Genomic DNA, 19,906 nt, shown 5'->3' with positions numbered 1-19,906 from the left:
TTGGGTTTTCCAACTGGATTACGACGTAGTAACGGGACCGGAAGGAAATGGCTAGTGTTTTGGACTTTTTTGTTGCTAGGCAACAGAACAAAACAACAAACACACGGAAAAAACACCTCTGCTGACATTTTCTGGGATCGCCTGGCGAACCCTTTACAGCTCACAATCTTTCTGCTGAAATTATCACTTTTTATTACTAATTTGCATAGTTTCTTGAGAATTTAGCACGTTCTAATGGGAAAAACAAAAAAATAATAATTTGTTGCTGACAAAAAACAGCTGACAGCAGTGTTGGTTAACCCGCAAGCACAAGTGGCAACGCTTACAGCTGTGCGAACAGTGTTGGCTAACATGCCACTCACAGGGAAACGTTGGAATTTAAAAAATAGGCGCGCTTTTTGAATCGATTTCCATTGCTCACATACTAATTGCTTATGACTGGTTGAAAAAAGCAACTTTCACGGAATGCTTCTGTCGCCGGGCGTATTTGCGCGACCCCCAGCAAACGTGATCAATTTGCCGCGAATTGTTCGTTAATTAGTTTGTTGGGATATGCCATTTTAACACTTGTGGTAATTAGAAAAGCAAGTAAAACGAGCGGAGGAATGAAGCAATAATATGGGCACCTCTTACGTCCGCTTGTTTGCAACTTTTTCTAGTTATTTTGGTTGTATTTCTGCTTCGCTTTGCTTAATTGAGCAGGCAAGGCACTCGGACTCAGGTGAGTGTAGTGAAGTGAACACGTGTTGCACATTAGCAATCAGGTAGCCATAACCTGGAATTTATTGCACTGCCTTCGTAAACCCATAGATCTGCTGCTGCGAATTGTGTTTGAAATATTTTTCCAGTTTAGATGCACTCATGCTGAAATGCTGCCTCGTGGATTTTCTGTCAAAACAAAATTCCTGTGAAAAGATAGTAACAATCTACTTAATTACTGAAAATTCGTGACAGGTCTGAAAATGCCCATGTCTATCAACGAAAACGTGCACCTAAAACCCTTCCTTATAGCACAGTATTTATTTTAATGTCTCGAAAGATTTATAAAAGTAAACAACGCCAATCAATGATGAGCGATAGCAAATTGAGGGAAACGAGGCTTTAAAACATGTCTTATTGTTTCCTTGTTTGCGTCAAGAATAACGATCTGAACAAATATATTTTTCCATAGGTATTGTGTGTTGCCTAATTTGCCATAAAAATGTGTAAGATTTCGCAAGTTGAATTTGAAGTTTAGAATTGCTGCGGTATAAAGCCTATCCTATTATAATAATTATAATCAAATAGTTACTTGGACAGACGTGTGCAAAATCTGCTGAACTTTAATATGATTTTATGGGTTAGACAGTCCTAATTATAGCCACTTTAAATTGAGTCGTTCAGGTCGATTAGGTAACAGTTTATTCCGTTTATTATTTGGAATCGCGCTTCATATAATTGAATCAGAAAGGATTGATTCAAATAGTAAACCACAATTTTATTTATAATAATTGTATAATTCTCTTAATATTTATAGACGGTAGCTCATCGTTTGTTGCATTGCGAAAGTGTAATGCGTAACCACAAGAACCCCCAAGTACCGCCTATACATATGTATATATATATATTTATGGCAAGACGGGGGCCATTTGGGGGACTGGGAAGCAACGACGAATGGAGACAAAGGCAGGCGGCTAGCACGTTTGGGGCTCCTCTTACGTGGCCAACAATCGTTCACGTTTGCCCGGGGGCTGCGAGCCGAGAACTGCGTCAAAGTCAGCTTTCAATGGCAGTTCGGTTCGCCCACGTGTATACGTAACCAGCTTGCAGATATCCCCAATACACGTTTGCACACAACTACACACAATATTATAACTTGGGGGCAGCTGTTGCAACATGTTTCGTGTCTTTCGTGTCGCTGTGTGACAAAAGCGTTTGTTCTCGCCGGCTTATCACGGGCAGAGCGGCCACCATGGCGTATGCGTAACGTGTTAAGCCCCGGGCGTTGCAACATCAGAAACAGAGGCAACACACAAATGGCAGCGTATCACAAGCAGACGCAGACTGCCCGGCGAGACATTGGTTTCTATCGAATTGACATTTTGCGGCAATCCATAGCCCCCATAACCCCCGTAACCCCCTTAACCGCCGTAACCTCTTGAAGCCAACGATTCACTGGCATAAATCATGCCTCACATGCAAATTCGATTAATGCAAATGCCACTACAGCCAGCAACTGTGCACATACAGTACGTATGTACCCCCGTTTGTCTGTCAGTTTGTCAGTGTGCGCATATAATTAAAGCCACTTCCTCCACGAGCCCAAGTCCGACTTGGAAACCCAACAAAGTCAGCCAAACTCACAGTTGAACTTCAGTGGTGTTTGGGTTCTTTGTGTTAACTACTTAAAAAACAACCCTTGGGTTATCCCAAAATAAATTTTTTATTTTCCGAATTTTCCGAAGTGTGTGCCATTGCAAAATGTATTGTATGCAAATGGAAATGGAAGTACTATCGAAATTCAAGATTTATATAATAAGTGAAAGTATCAACTGATTCCATATCATTTTACTAGTCTAAATAGTAGATCTAAATGCCTTTAGAAATGAATGTAATATTGTAATGTAATTAGTAGAAGTACTTGGAAATCCGACATACTGAGTCTTGACTGTAGTGCCAAAGTGCGGCGAGTTACAGGCGGCGTCACCTTGTCGTCGTTTTCGCTGGCATCTCCGGCCCAATAGGAAATTCAAAACCAGCCTTAGGTTGATTTATCAACGACAAACTCGGCAACAGCAGCAGCAGCAGCAGCGAAAACATTCTCATGCAAAACGTGTAACAATTTGTTGGCTTTACATAAGAGGGCGACGGGCAGAAATAGAACTCGTAAGCGTAAGCGTAAACAAACGCGAAATCAATTAAAAGCAAATTAAATTCATCGGCAGCTGCCTGGCTAATGGGGAAAACTTCCATGTGTGATGTGTAAAATAATCCACAGATGTAATTTAGATGGCCGTAATTCTGGATAATACTTGTTACTTTTGGATGCCGAGTTATTTTCCTTTCTCTGAATGTTTTCAATTGGAATAGAAAGGCTTGTCATGTTTAGTAGACTTTTTAAAGTGGTTTGAGCAAATCCCAATCTTGATAACGATCCACAGTATATCTACGTTGGAATACGTACAGTCTGACGTATTTACTTTCTGTTATCTATATCCAGTTGTTTGTTTATGCGGATTTGGCCGTCATGCCCCTGACTTTCCTTCTAATCCCATTCACTCAAAAGTCGGTGAGCATGGGGTTTCTCTGATAAAGCAAACTGACGTACACAGGGAGATAAATCTGTAAGGTATGTTACATGTCAATCGAGGTTCTTTATTTGAATACCAAGTTATTTGATGTCATAAGTCTATAAGGAATGTTACAAAATAATAAAGATATATAAGATAAAGATATTTAATTTCATACTTTCATGATATTATTGAATGTTACAGATGTTTCAAAAATATATAACATAACATATTTCCTCACGTGTATACTTGTTTATTTCCACGACTAATTAATGCAGGCACTGTACATGCATTCATTCCATGACTCGGCCGATACTCACCTATAAACAAAAACATATAGTAGGTGCACAGCTACCTCTCTGTATATAAGGTAATTTTCTATTTGTCCAGCTGCGGGCGCACGTGTCGTTGCCCCCGCCCCGTTCCCATCCCCTTACTCTTTGGCTTTTTATAAACATTTCTCGAGATTTCTAATCTACATAACAACAAGAACAACAGGAGCACTGGCAAAAACGAGATTGAAGTATCAGCAGCGCCAGCAATCGCAATTTGTGCTCAAATACTCGTATATTATAGCACTCAGACCCGTTTCAGTTCGGTTTAATTTCAGATTATTTGTGCCTTTATTTCTATTTTTATTGGGTTAGATCGCTCTTATCAGGGGTTTCTTTATTTTTGTTCGTTGTCATTTTATTGCTCTTGATTTCACCTCGACTTTGAAATTGAAATTTCGCAAGCTGATAAGCGCGTATATTTGTTGTTTCACTGTGTTTTATGTAGTAGACTTGATGTTGGCCCCTCTTTTCTGTAACTGCTATGATATAAACCATTTTATACGACGCCAAGCTTCAGATTAGGCCTTAGTTGGTCTGCTGATCGCCCCAATGTCGTTCGCACCTGTCCTAATTGGAGGTGCAAATTGCTTGAGTTAGTGTGCGTTTCCTTACGATTATTTGAGGTTGTCATAAGCATTTGGGTGCGTTGCCTAATCCACCGTGGAATAAACATATATGGAATAAATATATGTACATATATATAAAAAAATATATATTTTTTTTTATTAATCAATTGTTCCAGATTCGGTACATGTGAACTAAAGTGAACTTAGTTTTCCAAATAATTAGACAAACTCATGAAATGAATTGCAAAATATTTCTCAGGCCATTTGAGTAAAGCAGAAGAATTTATTTATCGAATATATAACCAAATGGCTCCTCCACTTTTGGAATGTGAGCAGTACCATGCTGCAAGCAGTAGTCGTTCAATTTGCATTGTTTATTTGTTTGATTTCTACTTAACATTCCATTTCACTTCACAGGCCCCACACTGCCGTGGATTCCCCCTTCCAGTGGTAATAAAAAGTATCTTAAAAATAGTTTTACCAGCTCCGCCAGTCGCAATTGTTGTCGTTTGGGGGTTTTCCTTCGGCTTTCGTGATTAAACTTTGGCCATGCAATCGGGGTAAATATAAAATACAGACGGCGGTAGATAAGCGGCTGGAAAACACGAGAAAACACGTAAACAATCCACAAGTGCACGGCGCTCGTCACACAATTTCAACTCCATTTTAGCTACATTTACTGCATTATGAAAACGAATGCATTTTCCCGGCAGTTGCACTGCGCTGCGCTCCAGCTTTGATTGCATTTCATTTCGTGGAAATTCACTGAGCCACGTAACAACTTCGATGAACGACACGTGACCGAAAAAACGTCGGAGCATGTGAGCCAGTAAATGTACATATTACAAGTGCGATAAGATTGCGAGGAGTGGAGGTGGGGTGGTGGGGATATGGGGAGGTGGGGCGTTATTACGAGAATGTGGCACATGAGTAACCCGAGCCAGTTTTTGTGCCTGTGCACGTGCCCTCCAGCCAACCAACCGGGCGTATGTGTAACATCCGAACGGGGCGTATACGTAACGCCGTGCAAGGCGACACCAGATGCACGTGCCGCACTGCAATTAAAGCGAGAGATCATCGAAAGGCCGAAACCAAAACAGAAACAAAAACAAGCCGCGCTCTTATGCAAGAGCCCAGTGGCCAATTGGACACGTCTGAGTTATTCGTCATCCGTCATCGCAGATCACACTTACCAGATTTTGGGTCTTACGGAGTGTGTGGAGTACGGCTTACGGCCCCTGTCATTGTGTTGGTGTGACCTTTGGGGCGGCTAAAAATAGCCGAGAGCCATTTAAATACAATCAACACGCTGGAAAGCCCAGTACAAAGGAGCACAGTAAGCACCGCTTAACTTGAACCTACTTAAATGTAAATTATTTTTGATTTTTAATTGAAAAATTGTTAAGATGGAAGTTGGCATACTTTTAAAACTATTTCAGCTTTTTTAATTGAAAAATGAAATCGTTGGTGTATTGGGAATAAAAGCAAACATTTCTTCCAGCACAACTATTTAGCATATTGGTTCGAGTTATGGAGCTCGGACTGTATAAATCCGAATTAACTGCAAAACACAAACAACAGCGTTTTGTAAATGCGAAAACATTTCAACAACACGTGACCAACAACAAACTTGAGTGCTGCACTGGTGTGCGTGTGTGAATGTGCGCTTGTATGTGTGCCAAAACGCTGACATGCTCGGCTCGCGTGAGAAATTACGTCATGCGCCACGAATTTTGAGTTGTTATTTATTATTATTTTTTTGTACTTTTTAGTGTGTTTGCCACTTTCAACGTGTCTCGATTAAAAACGAAAAGCAAATGGATCAAGAGCGAGAGAGAAAGAGAGAGCGAGAGAGGGTGACAACGTAGCGTATGATTATTATTTCGTTTTTTTAAGTGAAGCCCTCATTGAAACAACAACAATAGCCGCGACTGTTGCGCTCTGTAATAAAAACAAAATGTCGGCCGAGTCGTGAGTGTGTTTGTGTGTGTGCGTGTTTGGCTTTGTGATTGTTGTTGCCAAGCGCCGGTTATCAGTTCGCGCTCTCTCCCGCTCTCCGTCTCACTCTCTCTCGCTCACGCAGCCGCCGCCCAGTTGACTTGGCTGTTTCGTTTCGCTTTGGAATTTGTCACGTTTCACGTGTTTTATTGTATGCCGCCGACTTTTGTTGTTGCTCGCCTTGAGCTTCTGCGTCGTTGTTTTCTTCAGTTATTCGTATATATGCACATATATTTTATTTTTCCCTTTTTTATTTTATTGTTTTTGCCCGGAGTGGACCCACTGTAACGGTAACTCTCCAGAGTCGAAATTTGTACTTGAGTATCATATGGCGCGCACTTAAAGTTAACCACAACCATATCGGTATCGGCTCGGCCAACTAAATGCTTATAAATATACATATATAATTCACACGCAACTCATTTATGAAAATCTTGCAACAACAATAACGCTACCAGTGGTTTTGTAAGTGGCGTGAGTGTGCGAGTGCGAGTACGTGTTGTCTAGTCATCAAGCCCCCAAATGTCGATGGTACAGTGGAGCCAATCAGGGTGATTGGCTTATGTCGAATAGAATGCATTTCGGACTTTTGAAAATTAGAAATGTGACTTACCTTTAAAAGCACGCAACATATTTTAAAAAACAACCATTTTAAAGGAAGTCGCCATATTTGCGAGTTGTCACCCTTGAAGTAGGCAATATTTTTTCATACAGAGCTTTATGCTTAATAGGTTATATATTCACATGATAACTAACCATTTGTTTTATACATTTTGTAACTGCTTCAGATTTTAGCGCATCCTCTGCTTAAACAACGGCAACCTGGCAAATTGGCCAATCATGTAGTGCGAATTGTCCCTCGGGTGTATCTCCCAACGGATTTTGTGGCCATACAACTCGCGTCTCAGTCCCACTGTGGCAATCACGTTCGCCGCACACGAAATGCCTTATCTCTATTCACTCTCCCAACAACACATGTTGCTCTCTCTTTTGGCGTGCACGTCATTAATTTGGCGCTCTCTCGCCTCTTTTTTGGGGTCTCGTGCGGCCAGCGAGTTTTATTCATTCATTTCGATTCTGTCTCTTGTCGCGAACAGACGTTTGGGAAATAGTTCACGGTGCGGGTGACGTGACAGTGCAAAAATTAAATACAAAAAAAAAGAAAAAAACAAGGCAAGAGGGAGAGCAAATAAAAAACAGCAAAATTAGCTGGAGGGGCACAACAACAAATTTGATACATACCTATATATACGTGCTTTAATAGTGAAACACACGCACACGCACGCACGTTGCTCGCTCGCCCGTACATATATTTATCGGTGTGTGTGTGTATATAGAGGCGGCTGGTAAAATTCCACTGTGAAACGAAAGGAAGTTATTGTTTTCTGTGGCTCTATGTATGTACCATATATGTATATTAACAAAACAAATAACAGTGTGTGCATAAAATTGATAAAAGCTAAAAACGTGTAAACAAAAATTAAACAAAAAACCGCGCAGCGCAATCACGTTTTCCGACACTATTTGTGTTTCTTCTGTTGTTTTTTGTGTGGATACCGCGAACGAAAAAGAGAATTGCTCCAACAAGTGCACCTTAATTGAAGCTCCAGTAAAGGAAAAAGAAGGAGAAGTACGAAAAAAACAGGAGGAGGAGTAAACGCGTTATCGCTATCGTTATCGCACCCACACACTCGCGAACGCACACCCAGTGATAAGCGGAAAAGAGTAAACAGGCGGTACACACTTATCAGCATTTTCACTCGATCCAACATAAATAAACAGGCCGCTTCGTAATGCCATTCTAAAATTTCGAATATAAATCCGGGACGTGAACGTGAAACGTGAAAAAAGAACCCGAAAGAAAAGTATAAAATATCTCTCATCTCAGCTTTGGAAGAGAAAAGTAACTCGCCGCGCAGTGAATTCGCCGCACAGCCATCGACTCGACAACCTGTTTGCTCGCCCATAAATTCGCCCCCGGCATTTATCTCACAATTATTTCTGCACTGACGTAAGGAGGAGCACTTCCACCATTCCACCGCAACTGCAGCAAACCACGTCGACGCAGCAGCAGACGCAGCAGGCGCTCCACAAAACGGTCACACTGCCCAGGAGCGGATTCGGTGCGTTTCCAGTCCAAGCAGCCGGAGGAGGAGGAGGAGGCGGAGGCGGATCGAGGAGCAGGAGCCCCATTGGCACCACCATGGAGCCCTATTGGAACGAGTCGAACGGACACGCCGCCCATCCGGTCAAGTATGAAAGGTAGGTATACTCAGCACAGATCCCCAGATCCCGCTGCAAGTCGAAAGCAAATAAAAGCCAATCCAATGACTAAATCAAACCACTCACTTTCACCTGTGCGCGTTTAGCTTAAGCACGCAGAGAAAACCTATCACAAAATGTGTAACAACCAGAGAACCCTCTCCAAATTGTTAAAAATTGTTCAAGTTTCATCTGAATCACAAAGTAAACCAATTGAATCCTAGAATAAAGATATACATCTGCGAAATAGCTGCAATCTCTAAATTTGTGGATAAACAGGTCGTTAATCTAGATGCCTAAGACTTGTGATACCTTTTCTCTGCGAATTAATTAATGGTTTAGTGTATCTTAGACTCTTAGTGGTTAAGCCTAAGTCTCCGCCTCCTTTCCTATAACTAATGGTCGTTATGTACGTGCATGTCAGGATCGGGTGTGGACCATTCGGATCTGTTTTGGGTTGTGTGGGCCGCGTATTTTTAGACGTCGAGCTAGAAAGCGTTTTGCATTTGCAAAACAAACGCGAAAATCGGGCAAAGAAAACGTGGGCAGACACTGTCGAGAGGCTATTCTTGGCCGAGATGGGTGCTTCAGTTTGCGCTTTATTTCATCTTTATTTTTTCGTGTTTGCCAGAAGGCAAAACACAAAACAAAATCCAACGCACGACTCGCCAAACGTGATGTTTCGTTGATTTTTTCCCTGCAAGTCTCCCCACTCCCCACCATCACCCCAATCGCCCATTCCATTTAGTTTGTATTTTTGAACTTGAATTTCGTTTAAACGTGTCCGAGCGGAATCAGAAAAAAGTGCGATTTGCGTTGGTGTGGCCAGAGTGGGGATTAATAATCCAAGTGAAGTGGTGTGGCCAGCGCTGCAAATGAGTAATATAATCACGGTGCTTAGGGGCTTTACGCCTGTCTTATAAATGTCAACGGCCAAAACGTGGCTATAAATATCAGTTAACAACAGCGTGGGTCTATGCTCCCCCAACCATCTCCTTTGATTGGCCATCGAGTGCGCGAAGTGCGGGGAGAGGTTCAGGGGTTCAGTTCACGTGCATGGGTGGCCTTTCTAGCTTTTGGGTGGCGCGTTGGGCCGTGTCCTTTTGAAGGTCAACAAGTTTTGTGTTTCGCTCAGGTTTCTGTTGGTTCTGTGGCTATGTTTTTTGATTGAGCTTTATATTTGGCTATTTTGGTATGCGGTGACCGCAACCGGTGCTCCTGGGAACGTTTTCCTCTATAAATACACAAGGGCTAATCGAATGAGTCGCTCATCAAATATTCAGGTCTCCAATTTGATTGGCCTTTGGATATGTTGTCGTTTCGTAGTCGGGTTTTTTCCAGTTTGATTTTGGGTTTCACTGCGAATTTGGGGGGGAAAGTTACTCATGGCTTATGAACAGAAACAGATATGATTACGTATACGTCACGTGTGCCGCTTAATTATGTGTCTAGCCGGTTTAATTATCCAAAAACATATGATTAATGAACGGAACTGGTTAAACATAATCGCTAATCTTTGCCCACGGGATCAGCACTGACAAAAAAAAAGTAATCAAAATAAATATTATAAATTCGGTTGCGGTGGACTCCTTATCAAATGCCACTTGTGGTAAACACGCGTCTTCGGCGCGGCTGAAGTGTTTATAATTTGCATTACGCGCTGCCATCTTAATCAACACCCAAGTCAGTCATAAAAGCGAAAAATAGCAGAGAGAAAACACAAATAGAGATAAGCAAACACGCGATAAAAAGCGAAACGGGCGTGACGCACAATCGCTCCTCTCCAAAACGAAATGTATCTATCTATCTATAAGCACATGTGTACCCATGTACAAGTATATATGTATCTACATATAAAGTGTCTAGAGTTGTCAAGCGTCAGTGAGATCTCGGGTTTGTTGCACGACGAGACAGTTGCTAAACCCCCAGCAAAATAATCAAAATACACCCCCACAACCCCATTTAGTACTCAGCTGTCTCTCGTTGTTTTCGATTTCGGGATCTTGTCAACGACGCCATCGAATTGAATACATTGACCCAGTGATTAGTGATATTAACAGCTCACCATTTCCCCAATCGAATGGACACCATATCTGGAGCAGCAAGAGATCTCTGAAAAAGTGTGTTTGTTTGCTGGCTACGTCTGTGTTGCAGGGATTCCAAATGGAATTCCGGCACAACATGAACTCACAGATGTTCAGCAAGACAACACGTCAAAAAAATCAACAGGAGATTCTAGATTGGAGCTGCTGAAGTGATCGACAAACTACTGAAAAACCATCGAAAGTGTTGAAATAATCAAAATGAAAGACTTAATTGGCCATATTTTATTACCTATCTAATGGCTTTGAATGTTGTTGTTTTCGTGAAAGTAAGACACTTTTTTCATATTTACTAATTAATGGAAAAAATCCCATATAAACACAGTTGTTTTATAATTTATTCACTCTTTCGATCGCGCTTATCACCAAAACGAATAACAAACGCATGCAGCACGCTATAAATAGCAGAACGGAGTGTTATAAATTATATGAACAGATATATATCCGCCTGCGTCGAAAATGTCCGAAAATGTTGGCGATCCTACCCGATCTCAATCCGATTCGATCCGCATCGATACGTTTCGTTCCGTCGCCGGACTTATCGCCACCACCGCCACCACCACCACCATCATCATCATCATCATCATCGTCCGCTCGGTACGCCGTCCATTGGCATTTGAGAAGCGGGCACGTAGTCGTTCACGTTCCATGCAGCCTGACCCCTATAGCCCCCTCAAAAAAAAAAACCCCCCCCTGTAAAGCGGCAGTCCACAACTCACGGGCGGCAAACGTGCCGCAGATATTGTGAAATTCGCATGGTATTTGTGCAGTATGTGGTGGATTTTCGTGATTAATGCACTCGTCTTGGTGTTTTTTTTTTTGCTTTGGGTCCGCTGACTCATGACCACTGCATTTGATTGCCGCTAAACGATTTAAATAGATGGATTTGAGTGTCTTTTGACCTAGTTATGGCCAGTGCGGACATTCATTTCAGCCGGGGAATGCGGATGGGGAATATGAAAATAGTTGGAGATCTGCGATGCATGATTAGCGGAGGAATTTGGAGCGTACGTTGGGATATTATAAGAATACTTGTACTATTACTAGCAGCTTACTTTCTTACTGTTAGTTGGGGATAAGTTGTATAATCCTTATTTTAAATAGGCTTTTGATGGGCTATAACGAAGAGTTAAGCTAGGCATTTCTGATGCATCGGTTCTGATACCAACTTGCCCTTATAAGGCACACATGGCTATCCAATCCAACGCTGCGCCGAATACACAAAACAAGGATTTCATAAATCAACTCTGATTGTGATTCACTTTCCTTGGAACAAAGACAGCTCTATCTCATCACCAGCTGGATTTGCAAATGAGCCGCGATACGAAACTTCCATTTGCACTTTTCCAGCGCTTCTTGAAAATTCGTTGAAGAAGCACCAGGGTATGCGTAATAAGCCAAAGGCAGCCGCCTCCAAGTGGCCTCGTATTTGTATCTACATATATGTTTTCGTTCACTGCATCTTTGTGTGTGTCGTATCTGTATCTTTGCGCGTCGTGGTTGTGTCGGTGTATCTGTTTATACTCGACTCGACTCAACTCGACTCGCATCGAATTGTTTTTCGCCTAGACAGCACGCCAGAGAGCAATTTGCCGGGGATTGTTGCCCTCGATTCCATTTCGATTCCATTTACAAAATCCAATCCCAATCCCAAAGACCGAGCCCCAAAAACTGTTGCTAAGCAATCCATGCGGCACGTGTGCACGTTTGTGTATTGGTTAGGTTGGTTAGTTGTTGAATCAACTGAAATGCGAAATTCGAATTTGTTGCGCATCGAATTCCGCTGGTGCAGCAACTTTTTTCTGGTCTTTGCACTTTGGCCAAAAACAATTATATCACGTGCCCGCCCGGTAGGTCGCAGTTTTTTCAACTGAATATTTATGAGCGCTACGCGGCATATCCAGTTTCAATTTTAGTTTTTTACTTTAAGTTTCAGTTCCAGTTTTGGTCATCTCACGTGATTGTGTCGCTCACCTGAACAACAGATGCTCCGCTGCACTTTTGCACTTTTAGCGTAATTGGTGCTAATCTAGCCGAGTGTGTTCGTGATATAGTATATAATAGAAGCCTATACACACCTTATCAGCCGACCGACAAACCCAAGGTCGTCGATCAGGCGAGAGCCAGACCAGTCCAGTCCAGCCCCGCCCACTTTTGTTAATTAGACGCTGGGGCAGACTCTTCTATGTATTTAGCTTCATGATTTATTTTTCTCTCCTCGAGTTCGGCGTCATCGTTCTGCCGTTTGTTGTCTCGTTTCGGTTGTTTTCCACTCTCGCCCTCCGAGATTTCACAATTCAAAGCAGCGCATTTCCATTGCCCAATGTCGATATGGAAATTTTTGTGACACAGATCAGCGGCGGAAACTGTTGGCATTGAATGCCACGATTGTCCACCGTAAACATGTTAGTTGTGTAAATCAATACACAAGGAGAAATATCATCGAGAAGTTGATTTTTACGAAAAAGAAATACCTTTGCGGCTGCCAATTTTTTACATTTAATATCAATTTCTATGAAATGAATCGATTTAATCAATATTTTCTAGAAACAGGTTTCATATGTGGTACCACATACTAGTTGAGTGTGAACCATTTAATCAAAAACAAGTCGTACTGCAGTTTTTCAAGTGCTAATTGTTTAAGTAATAAGACGTTGATTGAATTATTATTTTTCCCCTCTACATTTGGACACGATGTAGGCATTGTTATGCTCTTAGCATCGCCGAAAGTTTCATGAATCACTTGGGCTTGAATGAGAATGAGTCAACAGTGAATGACATTTGCTGTTGATTAACGTAAGATTTTGAGACCAAGATATGACTGTCCCGTAACTGATTAACATTATTACAACTTCTGAGGTGTTTGCTGATCCCAATCTAATCAGACTTTTAATTTGGAATAACCCATTCGAAGAAAAGATTAATCAAATCCGAAAAGAACAAGTTGTTTTCGGCTTTAATCAGTTAGCCCTAATACTTATGTGTCGAAAAAAAAACCAACAAAACGGCATAAAAACAGAAAATAATATACTAGAAAAGTCGTCACGTGTAGCGTGGCAATCTAATCTGCAGGGTTTGATTACCCCCGATAAGGACAGGAAATGGTTAAACACAAACTTGAATATCAATAGACAAGTTCATAGATACGAGTATTCATATGGGCTCTCGAGTTCGTTTGAAAATTCTATTATATGTTACTACGACACTTGGCACATGGGCTAATTATCAGAGACTCATGCGTACGCAAACGTGTCGATAGCTTCCCATATAGTAAATTACGATCCGTATTGGGGAATGCTGTCCATGCCTTTGGCAACCCGCGGATGGATGATCGGAGGAGCTGTCGTCATGGCGTGGGGCAGGGTCTTGGAGTACTTGTAGATGCCATCGTCAACCTCGTATTCCGATGCCAATTACTTAATAGTGCGACCACAAAAACGGCACACGAAAAGTAAACAAACGTAAGACATTTCGGTGGGCCAGCGCCATTCAAACGGGGGGCACATTGCCAACTTGTTGGGGTCTTCGGCATGGCTCTCATGAATCAAACGAGTGATTCTCACTGACGTTCCCAGTTTGCTGCTCTTTGGTCAATGATTAAAAGTACGCCACCCGAGTACACGCCCTGTTCACGGGATTGTTTGATATCTACCCGATGGCGCAGCCCCCCAAATTAATCGAGAATGATGGCTAATACTCTGGCGAAAACGTTGTCATCGGTGTAAATTTATCAACGACCATGAACAATTGCAGATTCATATAGCTGGGTATGAGACTCAGAGTTGATAATAACATTCATCTCGAAATCTGATTGCGACTCACACATATCCTACTGCGGCTTAAAAGTAAAAACATTAACTGATCGAATTAACCAATTACCCAACCAAATTCTTTACTTACCCGAGTGCAGTCAACCTGCAATCCAAGGCGAAGCCACGCCCAGTCCAAATCACTCTATTTGCATTACTCATACGCAGTGTATGCTCGGCGGCACGATAATTGGCCACGGTTTATAAATCGAATTCAGCAAATTGCGCTAAACGCCAAGATGAAAACAAGTTGCTGGCGCTTTAATTTTAGGGGGTGGTGCTGGGGGTGGGGCCCGGACAGTCGGATAAACAAGTTCTAGGCGCCAGGGACTGGTGCGTTCTGGTATCTGAGTATCTCGCCATATACTAGATGGTTAATTCGGACTCATGTAGTATGCGAGATGTGCGTTTCTTTGTGGTCGCCCGCTTATCGCCCAGAGCCATGACACTTATTATTATTTCGCTCTTGTGGCCACTCTAGTTTATTTTGGTTTTCTAGCGCTTTCTGGTCGATGCTTGTGATGTGTTTGTTTTGGTTTTGGCTTTGCTTTGAGAAATTGGCATTCAATGAGTCTGTGAATCGTGGAATTGTGTGGGTTTTCTCTTTGGTCTTACCCCCATGGCGCTTGGCAACAGTTTTTATTGTGATATTTCTTTCTTTACAAATTATGTTCAAGTTTTCGCTCAGCTTTTTATTATATTTGCTTTTCGTTTTTGGCACATGGCAATAAAAACGTGTAGGTTCTAAATTTAGCTGGCCTGATATATGTGGTGGAAATTCAAAAACGTGTGTCGTTCCTCAGGGCATCTGGGGGGATAAATTCTGAAAACGAATTGAAATACATATGGTTTTTGAATAAAAATGGTTTTATGATCCACCCACGATCCTGACATCTTGTCCAATTCAATGTGCGTGTGTAATTGTGCGAGAGCGATCTCCTGCCTGGACTGAGGATCCGTTCCGGATCCGGATACCGTATCGTATGCTAACCGTACTTTAAGGCATTTCCACCCGTTTTACTACAACACAAACCAAACAAAACGCTCGTTTGATTTTAGCCAAGAGACCAACAGCCCAAAATCCGGCTAACTGATGGAGAGCTCATTGAGGCACACTGATTGATTTGGCTGATCCAAAGCGATTTCGGGTCGTACCGACAAGATTTAATCCACTTTCTCTTTGTTTTCTTGCAGCCTTAGTTTATTTTGATGCTGAATTTTCAATAAATGCAAAGAAACTGAAAACAAACAATAAACCATATTTACAACGCATTTAACTAATAATCCTAGACTAACTAGCCTAAGTTACTACACCTAAGTTAAGCTAAGTTATGCGCCTAATAAATGCATTACTAAAACGAATAAAAAAATTTGAAAAAATTACCATCTAAATACGAAAATTTGAACGAAAAACAAAAAACAATACAAAACAAAACCAAATAATATAAATCATATTTGAACAAGATTTGGACTTACCTGTGTTTCTTTATCCTTCCCACTTCTTTTTGCATATCGAAACGAATTATAGCGAAGCAGCTGTCTCCAGTTTTCCTTATTGCACAGAATCTAGTTTAAATTTTTCAACATCAGCCACGGCATACAGCGAGGACGATGCTGAATATGCCACCGGAAGACGTAATAAGACATCGAGGGTAAATATTACAATTTAAGAGCGACCCAAAACTCGCTATCATTTCCAAATTGAAATCAATTGCAAAAATATATCGAATTCGAATACAAAACGACTGAGACAAGATCAAAGGATCAAAAGAGCGTTAGAGCAGCGCCCGGATGATGACCACGCCCACTAGCTATCACACACTCTCACCCACCACCAACTACCACCCACCACACACACGTGCAATGACCTTGAGCCATGATGACCATGCCGCCATCGATGCAGCCGCCACTTTTGACCCTTTCTTATTGTTAGAAACCAAGAGCACTAAAACAAGAACTGATGAAAAAATAATAAAGCGAAAAAAATGAGAACCGAAATTAGCGAAAATAAAATGAAACAAAATAGCAAAAGAAAATCGTCTCTCAGCAGAACAATCATTACTTAGGCTAGGGGTCTAAAACGCCCACTAACTACCCTTCAAAATGGGTTCTCTAGTTAGCTGAGCTTCAAGCCATTATTAACCAGACCATCTCTACCACCTCTGCCCACAGCAAGATCCACTTTCCCATCGAATCATCGAGAAACGGAGACGAGATCGCATGAACTCCTGCCTGGCGGACCTGTCCCGCCTCATCCCGCCGCAGTACCAGCGCAAGGGGCGTGGCCGGATCGAGAAGACGGAGATCATCGAGATGGCCATCAGGCACCTGAAGCACCTGCAGAGCGAGTGCCAGCAGAAGGAGAGCGACTACCGGAGTGGCTACATGGACTGCATGAAGGAGGCGGCCAAGTTCCTCTACGACGTTCACATGCAGGACTTTTGCCACCGACTCTTGGGTCGCCTGCAGGAGCACATCGATGAGATGTTCAAGAGTGAGTACACCGCTGAATACCGAAATGAATCATAAAGTAACTAATGGTTATCCCTACACAGCGGACTGCTACAAGTCGACGCGCAGCTGCCACATGCCGGATAATGTGAGTGCCTCCAGCGGCAGTCCCCACCAGGCGTACCACCCACCGCTGTGCCACCTGCGCGACATGTTGGCCACCTCTGCCTCGGATGTGGAGCATAGTCAGGACCATAACGACGTCAAGGATCTGAGTTTCCGGAACCATCTCAACCAGCTGCAGAGGAGCCAGCAGGCGGCGGCAGCGGCAGCAGCAGCAGCCGCAGCAGCAGTTGCAGTCGCCAATGGCAGTTCGCCAGCTTCGAATGCCGGCATGGACTCGAAGGTCCCGCTGACCAATGGTGGCGGCAATGCTGGAGCACCGTCAGCTGCTGATAATGTGCCCAGCAATTCCACGGGCAGTGGACCGGCAGCAGCGTGTGCTGGGGGAAACAGCAACAGTAGCGGCAGTAACAGCAGCAACGCAGCCAGTTCCACCACTTGTCCGCCGGCCGGAGGTAGCTGTCCAGCCAAGATCACGCCACTGGCGGCACACCAGCAGCCCCACCAGGCGCCAGTGATTACATCGACGGCCCCGCATCATCATCACCACCATACGGACAGCAGCCACCACGATTTCGAATCGTCCAGGGAGCCGATCCTTCACACCGATACCTCTAACATGCACTCGCCACCGCCCAGGGATCTGCTGCTGCAGCAGCATCCCCACCTGGCCCATAGCCACCACACCCAGGACAGCCTGATGTCCGTGAGGATGCGCAACTATTCCGAGTCCTCGCACGAGGTGGAGCACAACAACAACTACAAGTACAAGAACCACATCAAGGAGCGTTTCGTCCACGAGCTGCACGACGAGGAGACGAGCAGCGAGCATTGTCCGGTGGCGGCCCACCTCCAGAGCGATCACTCCCACTTGCAGGCCTTGTCGGAGCACTCCAAGGACGGCACCGAACCCGAAATAGCCCCCATTATGGCCAAGAAGCGGAAGTTGGCCGAGGCAGCGGCCAATGGAGAAATACCCCTGGAGGTTCACACCGAGTCCAGCAACGCGGGAGCGAGTTCCGCCAACCGGCTGGACAAGCCCTCGCCCTCGTTCAACTTCAGCGACATCAAGGACATCAAGGCGGAGCTGCACAACGGCAACTCCAACTCCAGCCCACTGCTGGCCAAGCTGAGTGCGGTGGCTGCTGCCGGTGGCCAGTTGAGCACTCCGAGTAGCACAACAGCTCCGCTGCCGCCGAGGCACTCCTTCACGGTGCCCATATTCGCACTGCACGGACAGGGCAACTACTACGTGCCCCTAAACGTGGACTACAATGCGCTGGTGCCCTTCCTCAACGGGATGGATCTGCTCGAGAAGAGCTACACCAGCATGCCCGTGGTGCATCCCATCAACATCAATGTGAACTTCATGCCCAGTTCACCGTCCGCCTCGCTCTTGGCCGCTGCTGCAGCTGCCGCCGTGGCCGTTGGCAAGCAACAGCAACAACAGGGTGTGGTGGCCGCCGGAGCGGGACATCCCCTGTCCACCAACTCGGCGGCGGCTCAGGCAGCCGCTGTGGCCGCCGCTGCGGTGGCCAAGGCCAAACTGGAGCAGGCCATGAACCAGAGCTGGTAAAGCCAAGCAATCGCAATGCAACGGGTCGACAGATGGAACAACACTACCTCAGTACTTCTGTGAATAATCATCAAATGATTAAGCTCAAAACAAACACACTAAGCGACATCTGCGCCCAAGTGTACCTACCACACCGAAAGGATTAATGAAAAGGGAGGAGGAGAAACAAGCGAATTCACTGGGGGTGTTTCTTTAATCTCTGGTTGATAAAAAGCATAGTTAGGTCTTGTATCTTGTATTATGTTTTTGCAAACTTTTGTCCACAGAGCATGAGCTATGAAGCTAAAACCAGTGCTGAACTTGAAACCCACTGAGTAAAGATGTTGAAATGCTCTAGAGATTTTAGAAGTACACCGATTTGTTACCTTTGGATTAGTTTAAACCATAGAGACAGCCAGGAGCCGCCTCAAAGGCTGGGCACCTACTAGTGAAATGATTTCCAATTGTTAAGCGAGGTGGATAAAACAACTAGAGTAGCTATGTAGTTGTTAAATATTTTGAACAAAACTTGAATGTCTATTATAGTGCATGCATTGATAACTACAACGAACATACATATATGTACGAGTATGTTGTGTGCAAGCCAATAGAACGTTTATGATGCCAAGAGTCAGTCCCACGTAAAAAATCTAATGGATTTTAAAACAAAACTAAATGTGAATTAAATGTATTTTTAGAGGTTTAACGTTTTTTGCAATTTAAATAAGTGTTGTGGTTTCATATAAGGTAGTCAGATAGCCAAGTGACTCCCGTCAAACAAACAAAGTAATCTATATATACAAATCAAAAATATATTGATAAAAACATATATATATAGTAAACCACTAGTCAGCGAACTTGTACGAACACGTAAAACAAAAACAAAATGGGAGAAAAAACAAATCAAAAACCTATTATATTCTATGTGTAAATATTATTAGCAAGCAAACTGTCCTTTGTTTAAGTTTGTATTTTAGTGACAAATTATGTTAAGTTGGTTGGTTAACACATGGGGAAAAAAAAACAAAAAAAAACGATTTGAAAAATACCCAAAAACTTTTCTATTCAAGAAATGCACCACGTTTCATTCTCGAAATGCGGTCTATAGTTATTATTATTATTATCACTACTGTCTAACACTTAAGTTGATTGTTTCTTTGTGTTTTTGTTATCCAAGAAATTAAACGCAATTTCAAGATCTTTCTGTCACCTGTTTCCAATACGAACACCTAGATATTTTTATAGGAACTTCGGAAATGATTCTGTTTTGAAAGCTAAGCTTCGTTGCGGCTAAACTAAAAGTTGATAGCACAAAGATTATTAATGTTTTATGACTCTTATTAATGTGTACGATTACTTTTACTGTACGGTACTGTTAATATACAACTACGTTACTGTTTAATATATTTTATAAATGTATACAGATGTAATAAAAA

At 42.9% G+C, this 19,906-nt stretch overlaps 1 protein-coding gene across 1 annotated transcript; it reads left to right on the top strand.

The window, feature by feature from the left end:
- The first annotated feature begins 7,239 nt into the window (after positions 1 to 7,239).
- LOC122622370 (transcription factor cwo) lies at positions 7,240 to 19,876 on the top strand. Its single transcript, XM_043800765.1, has 4 exons — positions 7,240 to 8,430; positions 15,870 to 15,993; positions 16,514 to 16,835; positions 16,897 to 19,876. Exons 1-4 carry the CDS (start codon positions 8,372 to 8,374, stop codon positions 18,489 to 18,491), a joined length of 2,100 nt encoding a protein of 699 aa, XP_043656700.1. The 5' UTR covers positions 7,240 to 8,371; the 3' UTR covers positions 18,492 to 19,876.
- The last annotated feature ends 30 nt before the right edge of the window (positions 19,877 to 19,906 follow it).

The sequence above is a fragment of the Drosophila teissieri genome, chromosome 3R (assembly GCF_016746235.2).
Source record: "Drosophila teissieri strain GT53w chromosome 3R, Prin_Dtei_1.1, whole genome shotgun sequence".
Classification (NCBI taxonomy): Eukaryota; Metazoa; Arthropoda; class Insecta; order Diptera; family Drosophilidae; genus Drosophila; species Drosophila teissieri.
The sequence above is the reverse complement of the archived record's forward strand: the minus strand, read 5'-3'. Positions and strand labels throughout refer to the sequence as shown.